The sequence below is a fragment of the Antechinus flavipes genome, chromosome 2 (assembly GCF_016432865.1).
Source record: "Antechinus flavipes isolate AdamAnt ecotype Samford, QLD, Australia chromosome 2, AdamAnt_v2, whole genome shotgun sequence".
NCBI classification, from domain to species: Eukaryota; Metazoa; Chordata; class Mammalia; order Dasyuromorphia; family Dasyuridae; genus Antechinus; species Antechinus flavipes.
In genome coordinates, this window is record NC_067399.1 from 231,026,309 (window position 1) to 231,038,942 (window position 12,634).

At 40.8% G+C, this 12,634-nt stretch overlaps 1 protein-coding gene across 2 annotated transcripts; it reads right to left on the reverse strand.

Annotated features, from left to right (window-relative positions):
* Window positions 1–3,788: 3,788 nt before the first annotated feature.
* Window positions 3,789–11,667, reverse strand: WFDC2 (WAP four-disulfide core domain 2). 2 transcript variants are annotated; one of them, XM_051976471.1, is made up of 4 exons: window positions 11,273–11,667; window positions 10,704–10,838; window positions 6,774–6,925; window positions 3,789–4,136 (listed from the first exon to the last, which is right to left on the reverse strand). In XM_051976471.1, exons 1-4 carry the CDS (start codon window positions 11,364–11,366, stop codon window positions 4,131–4,133), a joined length of 387 nt encoding a protein of 128 aa, XP_051832431.1. In that variant the 5' UTR covers window positions 11,367–11,667; the 3' UTR covers window positions 3,789–4,130. The 2 variants fall into 2 exon arrangements, with proteins under 2 accessions (XP_051832431.1, XP_051832430.1); XM_051976470.1 differs by having other exon boundaries at window positions 10,704–10,841; window positions 11,273–11,630.
* Window positions 11,668–12,634: the final 967 nt, after the last annotated feature.

Genomic DNA, 12,634 nt, shown 5'->3' on the forward strand with positions numbered 1-12,634 from the left:
ACTCTCCCATAAAATGGAAATGGATAGCAGAGTGTATCAAAAACCAGAATCCTACAATATGTTGTTTACAAGAAACAATTGAAAGCAGAGGTACATAGAGTAAAAGTAAAGGGCTAGAGCAGAATCCATTATGCTTCAGGTTAAGTTTTAAAAAGCAAGGGTCCTGGGTTATTTATACCTTCTGAATCCAATTCTCCCTATGCAACAAGAGAACTGTTCAGTTCTGCAAACATATATTGTATCTAGGATATACTGCAACATATCCAACATATAAAGGACTGCTTGCCATCTAGGGGAGGGGGTGGAGGGAGGGAGGGAGGGAAAAAAAAATCAGAACAGAAACGAGTGTCAATATAAAGTAATTATTAAATAAAAATTAAATTAAAAAAAAAAAGCAAGGGTAAGCAATCTTGATCTCAGAAAAAACAAAAGCAAAAATAGACCTAATTAAAAGAGATAAGGAAGAAAACTATATCTTGCTAAAAGGTATCAAAGATAATGAAGTAATATGAATACTAAACATACACATGTCAAGTGGTATGGCATCCAAATCCTTAAGGGAAAAATTAAAAGAGAGTTACAGGTTCATTACCAACTAAGAGATAGAGCGCATTACAAAATCAAAAACAGATAATTTTGATTATGTTAAATTAAAAAGGTTTTGGATAAACAAAAATAAAGCAACCAAGATTAGAAGGAAAGCAAAAAGCTGGGAAACAATCTTTACTGCAACTGTCTCTGACAAAGGCCTTATATCTCAATTATATAAAAAAATAAGTCAAATTTATAGAAATATGAGCTATTCCCAAATTGATAAATAATCAAAGAATATGAACAGGAAGCTTTTAAATTAAGAAATCAAAGCTCATTATAGGCATATGAAAAAGTGGTCTTAATCACTTAATCACAAATTTTTTTTTAAGTTTTTTAAAAACAAGAAAAACATCGTACATAGTACTAGCAACATTGTGTAATGATCAACTAGGAATGATTCAGCTCTTCATAACAGCATAGTAATCCAAGACAAGTAAAAAGGACTTGATAGAAAATGCTACCCATATCCAGATAAAGAACTGAACTTCTGTGTTTTTTTCTTGTTTGATCTGTTTCTTCTTCCACAACTATGATTAATACGGAAATATATTTTACATGATAGTAAATGTATAACTTATTTAAAATTAGCTACTATTTTAAGAAGAGGAAAGAAGGAGAAGGGTGGGAGAACATTTTAGATATCAAAATCTTGTAAAACTGAATGCTAAAAATTGTTTTGACATGTACTGGGGGAGGAGGGGAGAAACCACTATTAAAAGAAAGGAGATCCCTTGTTTAGTCAAGAAGATTTTGTAGATTTGTTTACTAATGTTTTTCACCTGAAAGAGCCCATAACAATTTTTGCTGAATTTGCTGAAGAAATCGTACTTCACTTCAGTGAAAATATCCTGCTATTATTTTGCTAAGAAAAGCAATTAGTTCAAGTGTAGTTTGAGAGATGCTGCTAATTTATGGTTGACAAAATTATATTGATCTTTATTTTTCTAAATCAATAAATTTATTTTAAAACAATGATCTTCACAAATACTTTGAATGTATTTCCTTTGTTTACTGTTATAGATTCTATTAAGTTTATATGATACTCATTGGACATTATGATATGTGGTTTATAAATATGGTTTGTTTTATTTGGCAAAAGTTTATTGCCATGGAAGTGCTGTTGTGTAAAATATTTTAAAAGTTTGTAATCATGTATTATTATATAAAAACCACCTGCTTTTTTATAAGGACACTTCAAAAACTTGGGGGAGCTAGGTGGTATAGTGGATAGAGTACCAATCCTGAAGTCAGGAGGACCTGAGTTCAAATTGTCCTCAGACACTTAACTCTTTTTAACTGTGTGACCTCGGGCAAGTCACTTAACCCCATTGCTTCAGCAATAAATAAACAAACAAATAAATGAGAATGAGAAAAAAAACCAACTTGCTCTTACATAGCTGAGCTAAGAGCAGTCTCTCAGTGTATATTCACTCCATGGCTTTGTAATAGCAAAAAATCAGAACAATTGCAAGTTGTAAGACGGACTTTTCTAAACAGGAACCAATGAAATCTCAGGTCCTGACTCTACTTAAAACAAAAAAGTCATTGACATACTTAATAATCTATTCATTAAAGACATGCAATATTCAAATATTCAATATTCAAAACAAATGCATTGTGTTTTGGAAGCATTTTCAAAAATTTAAATAGAAAGCCAGTAATTTTAAATTTCATATTTGTTCATTATTGTTAATGATTAATTTCTAATTTCTAAAGGAATTTCATAGCAGGGGTTGGTCATCTAAAAAATTTGTCTACGCATGTTCTGAGGGCCTGTTTTGAAACAAAAGGCTTCTTGGTGGCACAAATACACTCCTCTGTGAACTATGGGAACAAAACTTTGTGAACTGTGAAGAGTCTTTAATTATTTGCCTTGTTTAACTTGGCACTGATGTCTTGTATTAATAAAACACAAGTGCACATTTTGAACAAAAAAAGGAGGTGAAAGTTATTTTAATTCAAGCTAGGACAAGGGAAAAGATAAGAAGCCAGGAAAAGCACACTCATGTAGATTTGAAGGAGTCTGTGCTACTACCATTTGAATGAAACTAGAAATAAACCCCAACCTCATGATACCTAAGTACTTTGGTTATATTTCTTAGATCCAAGATCCCCGGAAAAGGGATGGTATGGTCCATGGACAGTACAACTGGCACAAAGGAGCTCAGTAAGGACCAACCAGTAAACAAAAAAATTTGATAAGCCTTAGGGATGCAGGACTCCCTTGGGTCCCATCCCATTTTCATCTGTGTAACCCCTACCACATCTCCCATTTAGGCTGAATTTAGGGAATGCTGAAAGATTGACCTCATTAGACACCTTTTCTTTACCCCCTACAATTTTTATAAGATATTACTGGTGAGATTAAATTACAGCCCCCAAACCTAAACTAAACTTTTATATAGCCCATTGCATTCCAAGGTTATCTCCCTTACTGATCAGAAGTCTGAATCAAAAAGCAAAACTTGTTCTCTAAATCCTGAATGATGGTCCTTTATCCTATATAGATCATATGTGGAATATTGTGTTCAGGGATGGGTTCCATGTTTTAGGAAAGCCATGAATAAACTGGAAGGGGTCCAGAGAAAGGCAACCATTATGGTGATGGGATTGGTAAAACTCCATATGCCTAAGGATGCATAGAGTATGGGATGGATATGTCCAAGTGCCAACATTCTCTGTTCCATGTTTACGCCCAGTGCATAGGAGAATCAGTGGGAGGAATTGAAGGTGTTTATCCCGAAAAAGAGAAGACTTAAGTGAGTTTGGATTGATTTCCTCAAGTTTTTGGAGGGCTACACTAAAAGAAAGATTAATTATTATCTGCAATGAATGGGGTGGGGGTTGGTAGAGTTGCAGAGAGGTCTGTTTAGACTTGATGTAAGCAATACCTTTCTGTTAGAACTTTCTAATAGTAGGATAGATTTGCCTAGGGAAGGCAGCCACTAAGTATCATCAAGTAGAGGCTAAATAACCACCTGTCAAGGAAGTTATAAAGGAGCATCCTTCTAAGGTGTGGACTTGTAAGGCCTCTACTCTTCCGAGATTCTGGGGATCTGCAGTCTTGTCCAAAGGATAGCCCAGTACTCAACCCAATTTCTTTAACTGCTCATATCTCCCCACCTTTCCAACACATAACCTGGAAACTTCCAACAACAATCTACCCACATCCCAGGAGGCCACAATGCAGCTGGTAGAGGGACCAATCTTTTTTATTGATGTACTGGCTAGGCATGGTCAGCCCCAGAGAGGAAGCTTGAAGCCCAACAGGGAATGGATGGGCTGATTCAGCATGGAGTTCCCAGATCCAGAAGAAGAGAGAGCAGAGTATAGATCAACGATCTATACTCTTGGGTTTTGTCCAGCTGCTGATAGAAAACAAGGGTGATAACCAGATCCAAGGAAAGCTGGTCCAGAAGCCTCGAGCTCCAGCAGCTCATCAGGAAGTGGCAGAGGATTGTGTGACTTGGCTAACTTTAAAGATTCCAGAAGCTCTCAGCATCAGGATGACTTTGGTTACAACTTAGTGACTCATGTCAGACCTAAGGGAAGAGCAAATATTCTTCCAGTTATTCAAGAGTCATGGGCTGCCTCAAAAGCTAATGGGTTTCCTACTCACTGAAAGTATTTAAGAGCAGTCATTCAATGAACACCTGTTAGGGATGTTGTGGAAGAGACACCTGCTCAGGACAATATGCCCTCAATGCTAGGCCTGGTGTCAGGAAGACTCATCTTTCTGAGTTCAAATCTTTCCTCCAACCCTTAGCTTTGTGACCCCTGATTAGCCATTTACTCTCTCTGTCTCAGTTTCCTCATCAACAGAATGGGGATAAAAATAGCACCTACCAGGGTTATTGTGAAGTTCAAATGAATAATATATATGAATTTATTTCAAGCTTTATTCAAATGTTAGCTATTATTGTATGAAAACTATGTAACTGTAACTATTAATTAAAGATGAATATAAAGAATGATGGCAGGATAGCCCCAACTGGGGACCTAACTTTATCTCATGATTTCCTAAACTGAGTGTTTTTTGGCACTGAAAGAAAAGAATCAGCCTTACAATCATAATTCATCTTAGAATGTTGCTTTAGATTAATTTACAATGTATAATCTTGAGAATACCTCATTGAAAGCGAGAGGGAAAGGTTTACTATCTCTCTCTAATAAAGAACAAATTGAACTTCAGAGAAAGGAAATTACTTGGTTTAGATCCTGGCTCTCCTACTTACTCCCTGGATGACAAGTCACAAAATCTCTTAGACCGTCTCATTCTGTATCTACAAAATACCTTGGACTTGAATGCTCCTAGCTCTGAAAGGGCAGAGCTGGGACCTTGAACTCAGTGCCCTCAGTCTACTGCCTCTCTATCCCAAAATAATCCTGATTCATTTTAGTGATGCTTTTTAGTTCATAAAATCTTTCTTCACAACAAAACTGTGAGATCAATAGTGCAAGTAAATATAGTATCAGAGCTAGAAGGAAACCTCACTTTACAAAAAAGAAAACTGAAGCCCAGAGGAAATGAGGTGCTATTATGAAAGTGAGTTGTCAGGGGTCATAAAGCTAAGTGGTGGAGGAAGATGTGAACTTAGATTTTCCTGATTCCAAGGCCAGGACACTCGATGATTGAGCCAAAGATTACATTTGACTACAATCACTTCTCTAAGTCTGCTGACTTTCTAGAGGCAGTTAGATGGCTCCTTGGATAAAGTACTGGGCCTGGAATCAGAAAGGTTCTGCTGTTTAATCCTAACTCTTCATGATCCTATTTGGGGTTTTCTTGGCAAAGATATGAAAATGGTTTGTTGTTGCTTCTCCAGCTCATTTTACAGATGAGGAAACAGGCATATGATGGGTTAAGTAACTCACCCAGCGTCATACAGCTTGTCAGTGTCTGAAGCCAGATTTGAGTTCAGGAAGATGAATATTCCTTATTTTAGACTTGGCATTCTATCAATTTCACCACTTAGTTGCCAGAAGTCATGAAGAACTGTGTTCAAATCTGGCTTCAGACAATTAGTAGCTGGGTGACCAGGGAAAGGCATTTAACCTGTTTGTTATAATTCAGTAAAGAAGGAAATGGCCAGGAACTTTACTAAAAAAACTCCACATGGAGTTGAGAAGAGTCTGTCACAATTGAACAAAGAACAAAAATGACAATTCATGGGTGCAGAAACTATTTGGGAGTAAAGTTAATTTTTAAAAGTCCCCACTTATTGATCACTTTAGGTTTTACCTTTCCTTACCTCCCTTATAGGGAGGTTATTTTTCTTATATTACAGATAAAGAAATTGAGGCCCAGTTTACTTAAGTGACTTGCTCAGAGGCACAAAGCTAGGCAGGGACAGTGACACATTATTCTGGCTCAAGTTCAGTTCAGAGATGTCCCGTTTGAAAGTGAGACCATATATCAGACATGGAAGTAGAAGAGATTGTAAGTCCTATTTAGCCCTATCTTTTTTTTTTTTCAGAGAAAGAAATGGAAACAAACCCAGAGAAAGCTGAAGTGTTAGCTTGCTAAAATTTCCATCCCTGAGGAGCAACAAAGCCAAGATCCCTCCCTGTTACATTTTACCATCAACTATCCCCTCCTCCCACAGACTTTTCTGAATGAATTCTTTCCATCACCACCTCCAGAGGACCACAGATCACAAATCCTGGAGCTGGAGAGAATGTAAGGATTGTCAAAGTCATCTCCTATTAGGGAATTGAGGCTCAGGAAAGTTAAAGGATTGTCTCAAGGTCATATCAAACTGTAGGGGTTCAAACCCCAAACCTGGGTTTGAATCCATGTATTCTCATTTCATATGCCATTGGATATTTTTTATGCCATGATTCCTGGCTCTCTAAGTCCACAAGGGTTCCCTGTGTCCCCAAATGAGGATTTGCCCTTGGTTCTTCCCAAACAAAAATATCTAAGGCTGGAAAATGGGATTTTTCCAAAAAGGATCCAATCTTTGTTCTCACTTGAATTCTCTGTATGGTCTCAAGGTCTTCCCACCACCCCCAGAGTTATAAAATCAAACAAATATTTATAGAAGTGTTTTAGCACAATGCCAGACACATATTAGACACAAGGTAAAAATACTTATTGCCTCCCTTTCCCTCTCCCCTTTCCCTTTAAGGACCTAACTCTTTGCCCAGTTTCCTTCCTCACTGTTTCCCCTACTCACCTCATATATAGGTTCGAGGCAGTACTCAAATCCACAGCCATTGATACAGCATTTGAGTGAGCCTATACAGTCAGTGTCATTATTACAGCCCTTGTTGCAAACTGCCAGGTTAGTGATGGTCTGGCCAAGAGGAGGGCATTTACCCTTCTTCCCTATGAAAATAATGAGATAGAACAGAGCTCCTGAAATCTGGAGTATGGACAAAGTTTGCTGGCAGATAGATGACTTTGAATCATCCAATTTAGCATTAGAAGTGGAAGGGTCTAGTAGAAAAATGAGGGAGTTGATAGCTAAACTTTCTATTACTTAGAGATTATTATGGGGGGAAGTAGTCTATAAATGAAAGGCATCATAGAAATGTGAGGGTTGCATTATTAAAGAATATTCTTTTTTGCCAACCTGTCTAATATTGAAATGTTTTTTCCTGTCTTCACTTGTATCATGGGTATCATGCTGTTTGTCTTCTCAATAGGCGAAGGAAAAGTTTCAAGAAGAGGGAGATTTGGAATTCAAAATTTAAAAATTCATGTTAAAAATAATAACCTTGGGGGCAGCTACATGGCTCAGTGGATACAGCACTAGCCAGAATCAGAAGGACCTGAGATCAATCCAGCCTCAAACACTTAACATTTCTAGCTGTGTGACCGTGGGCATCACTTAACCTGAATTGCCACATCAAAAGAAAAAGAATAAGAATAACCTTGAATGCTTGAATAATAACCTTGAATACTGCTTCCCTCATAGTCACGATGCCTTCTTGGTATTATTCTTAGGTACCAGGAAGGTAATCTTATATGCCCTATTCCAATTCTACCCACACCCTGATGATTGACCCCCTTTCCCAGGAAATAGTACTTTTATCCCAAAACTTGAATTAAAACAAGAGAAAGAATCAATCTCTCAGGAAAGAAGCTCAATGGATGGACATTGTCTCAGAAAAACAGAGAATCCCTACCCTCCAAGAAGTTACAGTTTAATGGAGGGGTGGGGAGAGGAGTCAATACATAAAGAGTTATCAAAAAATGAGCTGATAACAAGGTCTGTTCTAGTACTGATTGGGTAGAGGAAGCATAGGGAATCATAGGGTTTGTTAACAGAGTTCTGGACTGGGAATCTAGAAACAGATTCTTATTCAGTCAAGTTATTAAGCAAATGAAGTGGCCCTGAACAAGTCATTTCCTTCTCTGGACATTTCCAACATAAGGAAATTGGATCATCTCTAAAGTCCCTTCCAGTTCCTCTATTATATGCTTTTAAGTGCTTTTCTACCCTCCAACATTCTAGGATCTAGGACCATCATTTCTAAGGTGTCCAGAGCATTGGTACTTCTCTCCTGATTCCTTATTCTCTGACCTTTTGATAGAAAAGGTCTTCCTTTTCCTCTCCTTCTCCTCTCCCCTCCCCTTCACTCCCTATCTCTCCTCTGTGCACTGTCTTCCTCCATGAAACTATAAAATCCATGAGTACAGGGATTCTCTTTTTTGCTTTCTGTACCCCAGCACTTAAAACAATTCCTGGACCATACTAATATTTTATCTATTTATTGAGAGTTGTTAAGATGGGACTGTGGATACCTCAAGAATTGGGGAAAGAGGGAGGGCACCAAAACAACCCCTGCCTCCTTCACAGTGCTTCTATGAGTCAACTCAGACTATATTTGTTTATTCACTGAACAATTTTTTTAGCAATCGGTTTGCAGACCTTGAACTAGGTGATCTCTTCTTGGTCTGATTCATTGGATCATAAGATCATAGAATTTGAGCTGGAGATCTGAGAGATCATCCAATCCAAACTCCTCATTGGATAGAATGCTTGCTAGCTTCCAAGAATCCCAGTTCTTGGCAAGGGCTTCCCTGAGTATAGGAACTCAGAAGTGGAGTCACTTTGAGCACTGAGGTTGGCAAAGGGCCTTTTAAATTCCTCACTCTGATATTTGTGTTTATACCCTACCCCAACATCCTCACCACATACATTCACACACTTATGCTTGTCAAACATAACAGATTTACTTTAAATTAACTCATATACTCTTTACATTTTAAGATCACCCACACATAGCACCAATAACATTCTTACCATATACAGTCTACCCATATACCATTCACCTAAACTTGTACAAATCCCACAACCACCCCCCACCTCTATCTCCCCCCCCACACACACATACAACCCCTCTGAAGACATCTAAGCTCTAACTCCCACCTACTCATCTGCATATCTCTTCCACCATTCATCCATATCTCTTCGTCATTCAAAAACTCCTTGACCTAACAGCACAAAAGAGTAAATTCTTCTCAATTAGGTGAAAGTATATCCTTTACATTTTCCAGGGGTACCATCTACTAAGGAGGGAAGATCCCACTTACCCACAAACAGAAGGAAACCTAATCTGGGATGGGAAAAAAAGATTTCTGCCCCTAATGCAGGAGCCTGCTTAAGACCTAGTTCCCTCCCTAGGTTGGCTTTCCTGACCCCTTCCTCTTAACTTAATCCATTTTTGCTTTACAGATAGTAGTCATTACCCCTAAAGAAGAGCTTCAGAACCTCTTCTTTTTTTCATCTCTTCCCTATCTCTCAGTACTAATTTTAATCTCACTCCTAGTTTCTATTTAACCTATAACTATCTTTAATCATTTGACTTTGAGAAGGCAGCTTGAAGGAATGGAAAGAAAAATGGATTTGAATGAGCTGCAATGCTAACTGCCTTCCAAAGGATCATAAACTTAAAGATAATTAGATGGATAAATTGATCAATCGATCATAGATTTAAAAGGACTTTAGCAGGTCAGCTAGTTCAATCTCTTTTTATGGAAGAGAAAAGGAAATTCTGGAGACATTAGGGGTCTTATAGGGGGCAAGGGGAGGTCCTACAAGTAGTCTCTATTCTCTCTAAAAGGCAGAGGAGGCTTTCCTAATCAAAAAGGCTAATTGATTTAGGCAGCAGTATGTCTTCCCTCCTTCAGAGAGCCCACCCTTCATGCTTGCCCATTTTGGCCACTTTCCTAGCATACCTAAGTCTCAGCCCTTCAGGAGGCCTGAGAGTGGGGACTGGAAGAGTCAGGGAAAATGAAGCTCCAGAGTAAAGGATGGGAACTTCAGAGTCCCTTGGTACTGAATATTCAATTTAATCAACAAGCATTTATTAAATGCTTAAAGTATGAACCAGGCACTGAAGTAGGCTGTAGTGGATATAGATACAGAAAATAAACAATTCTGGCTGTAAACAAAGCAATCTGGTAATCCCAGAGCCCACATTCGAAACTAGTCCTCTAATTTAAATTCTCTTACTGATTTTGGACCAGCCATCTCCTCCTGATTTCTTCCTCTGAAAAATTAGGGGTTAAACTATGATCTTTACAAGAGAAGTTATATAATCCCATCCTTTTGCCTTTCCTTCTCCACAACTGGACTCTGATCCAGATCAGCCACCTGATTAGATGCTTGTCCCTCAGAAATATCCCGTTGGGAGCGGAATACTTTGCTGTGGGAATTTGCTCTAGAAGTAGGTAGAACCCGTTGATCCCAGCCGGCCCAAATGCCTCCCGAACCGCCCCCCCCCCCCCCCCCCGTCCCCAGGAGTATCCCCTTCTCCACCTACCTCAGGCTTATTGGAACAATGTCCCAGCTGTGTGAGCCCAGCAACTGTCACGCATCAAAGACTAAGAAGGGCTGTGCAAGATTTGCTGAGCAAAGCCAAACTTGAGAAGGGGGAGGGGAGGCGCGGCGCATGGGGATTTGGTGATCTTCCCCCACTATGAACCCGTGATGGTGGTGGTGGGATGTTGAGGAGACAGATTTTCGGAAGTCCTGGCCCCTGCTCCTGTCAGGGTACCTATCTACCCTCTCTGACTGAAGGAAAACTGGGAATAAGCCCTGGCCAGTCGAACTCCAGAGCCCTAGAGAATGGGGAGGGGGAAACGGGCAGGTTACCATTGGGGATCGCGCAGATTTTCGAGCAGGGACCTGGGCAGCATTTGTGGACGTCGGGACAGTCTGCGTCGAAGCCACACTGTTCCTTGCAGTTGTACCTTTCCTGAATCTCTGGGCACACGCCATCCTTAGTAACTACTTCAGAGAGCAAAGGGAGGTCAAGAAAGTCAGGGAGGGATCCACCCCCATCTCAATCTCCATCCCCAACTCCCATCTCCAGCCCGAAATCATCGATCTCGGACTCCGGGTCCAAAATTCCTTTCATCTTTGGTTCCTGGTGACCCTGGAGTCCCATTATATCTCCAGCTCCCAAGTAACTTCTACTGCCTCTGAATCCCCCACCTTCGGCTCGCAACTCCTTTCCACCAATACCCATAGGATAAATCTGAGTCCCCTATTTCCGTCCCCCTAGGAAGATCTCTTCATCTCCGGGCCAGGAGATGATCCTAAGACTCCTGCTCTCATTCCCAAATTCCCACATCAGATTTAGAGACTCCCCCTCACCTTCCCCGAAGTGGTGCTGGGTCCCGCCCCCTATTCTTTGCCACTCTCTCAGACGCGGTACTTACGAGTGTCGAGACTCTTGGAAGGGGTCAGGTCTAGGAGGGACAAGAGAAAAAGGCCGCCCAAGAACACCGAGATTGGGAAGAGCTCGCGGGCCATTGTGGTGCTACAGAAGATCTAGCTATGAACTTCCCGGTGGGGTATTTAAACAGTGAGAGCTTGAAAGTTGGGGCGGAGGCGAGGGCGGGGAGGGAACCAGCTGAGGGGAGGGGGATTGGGTGGTGACAAGAGGATGCAGAGGTCCGGCTGCCACCTCATTCCATTTCACAATCCCCCAAGATCAGGTGTCGTTCTTGGCCCAAGTGGGAACCAGGAAATGCAGTTTCAAGGCCTAGCGGTCTCAAACCCAGAGGGATGTGGGGCCCACCTCCAAGTTCCTGGGCCCTTTATGCACCCTATTCACCCTGGGCCAAACTCCATCCTTTGAAAGCAGGAGAGATGTCGGGGCATACTTGGATCCTGGACGCTGAGGCAGAGGAGTCAAGATTTATTACTGCAGACACTAATTGGGATTGAATTGAATTGAGCGCCAAATTACCTCTGGATTACCATCCCGGGCTCCTGAACTTCATTTTCCCCATTCCCGGGATCCCTATAAACTAGGAAAAAGGCGAATCCTAAAGAAATAACTAGAATTAGGGCAGAGTTAGGAATAAACTCCAGTGAGGAGAGCAGAGATCTGGCTCTGGCTTAGTATTTGTGGGGAGTGGGGACACTATCCTGCCGGACAAGTTGAAGGATCAGCCAGAAGAAGGAGCTCAGAAGCTCTTCCCCACCCCCACTTCCCCGCTCAGGTGTGCTTAGCCCCTTGCTTACCTCCAAGGACGCTGGGACATGCCAGCTCAGGGAGGGGCCGTTCCCACGGCAGCTAAGAGGTGACCAAGCTTGGTTTATGTTTATTCTGAGCTCAGGGAACAGTCAATATCTATTAGGGGAGGGAGCGACAAGCCCAGGTTAGGCTTTCAGCTCCTAACCACACAGACTACAGGCACCCAGCCTCCTGCAGCCGGTTCTGGCTGGTAGGTTCCGTTCTGTGGGCACTGACCGGAATCTCGGGATTCTTTTCCCTACTCCTGAACCCTGATCTCAGATCTGGATCAGAAGTAGCCAGTCCTGTCTTCCTTCTTCCTGTTTTAACAGACCCCACCCCTCCAAGATAGGGACCGGGGTTGAGGGGATCGAAAGGAGAGAATGGAATCCATTGAGTCAGTTTTGGAGTGCAAAACCGCAAAGAAATGGTTTACAGGAAAGACCAGGAAACTTTTTCTGCATGACCCTTTCTTCTCTGAACTCCATCCAGGATTTTACTTTTTTCAGTTTTAACAAATTTATGTTACCTAAGTCCCAACGTTTACTTTCCTCCAATA

Coding starts and splice junctions, on each gene's coding strand:
- WFDC2 (XM_051976470.1), bottom strand. CDS start 11,366: ATGGCCCGCGAGCTCTTCCCAATCTCGGTGTTCTTGGGCGGCCTTTTT. Junction 10,842..11,272: donor TTCCAAGAGTCTCGACACTC/GTAAGTACCGCG, acceptor TGCTCTCTGAAG/TAGTTACTAAGGATGGCGTG. Junction 6,926..10,703: donor AATCTGCGCGATCCCCAATG/GTAACCTGCCCG, acceptor TTATTTTCATAG/GGAAGAAGGGTAAATGCCCT.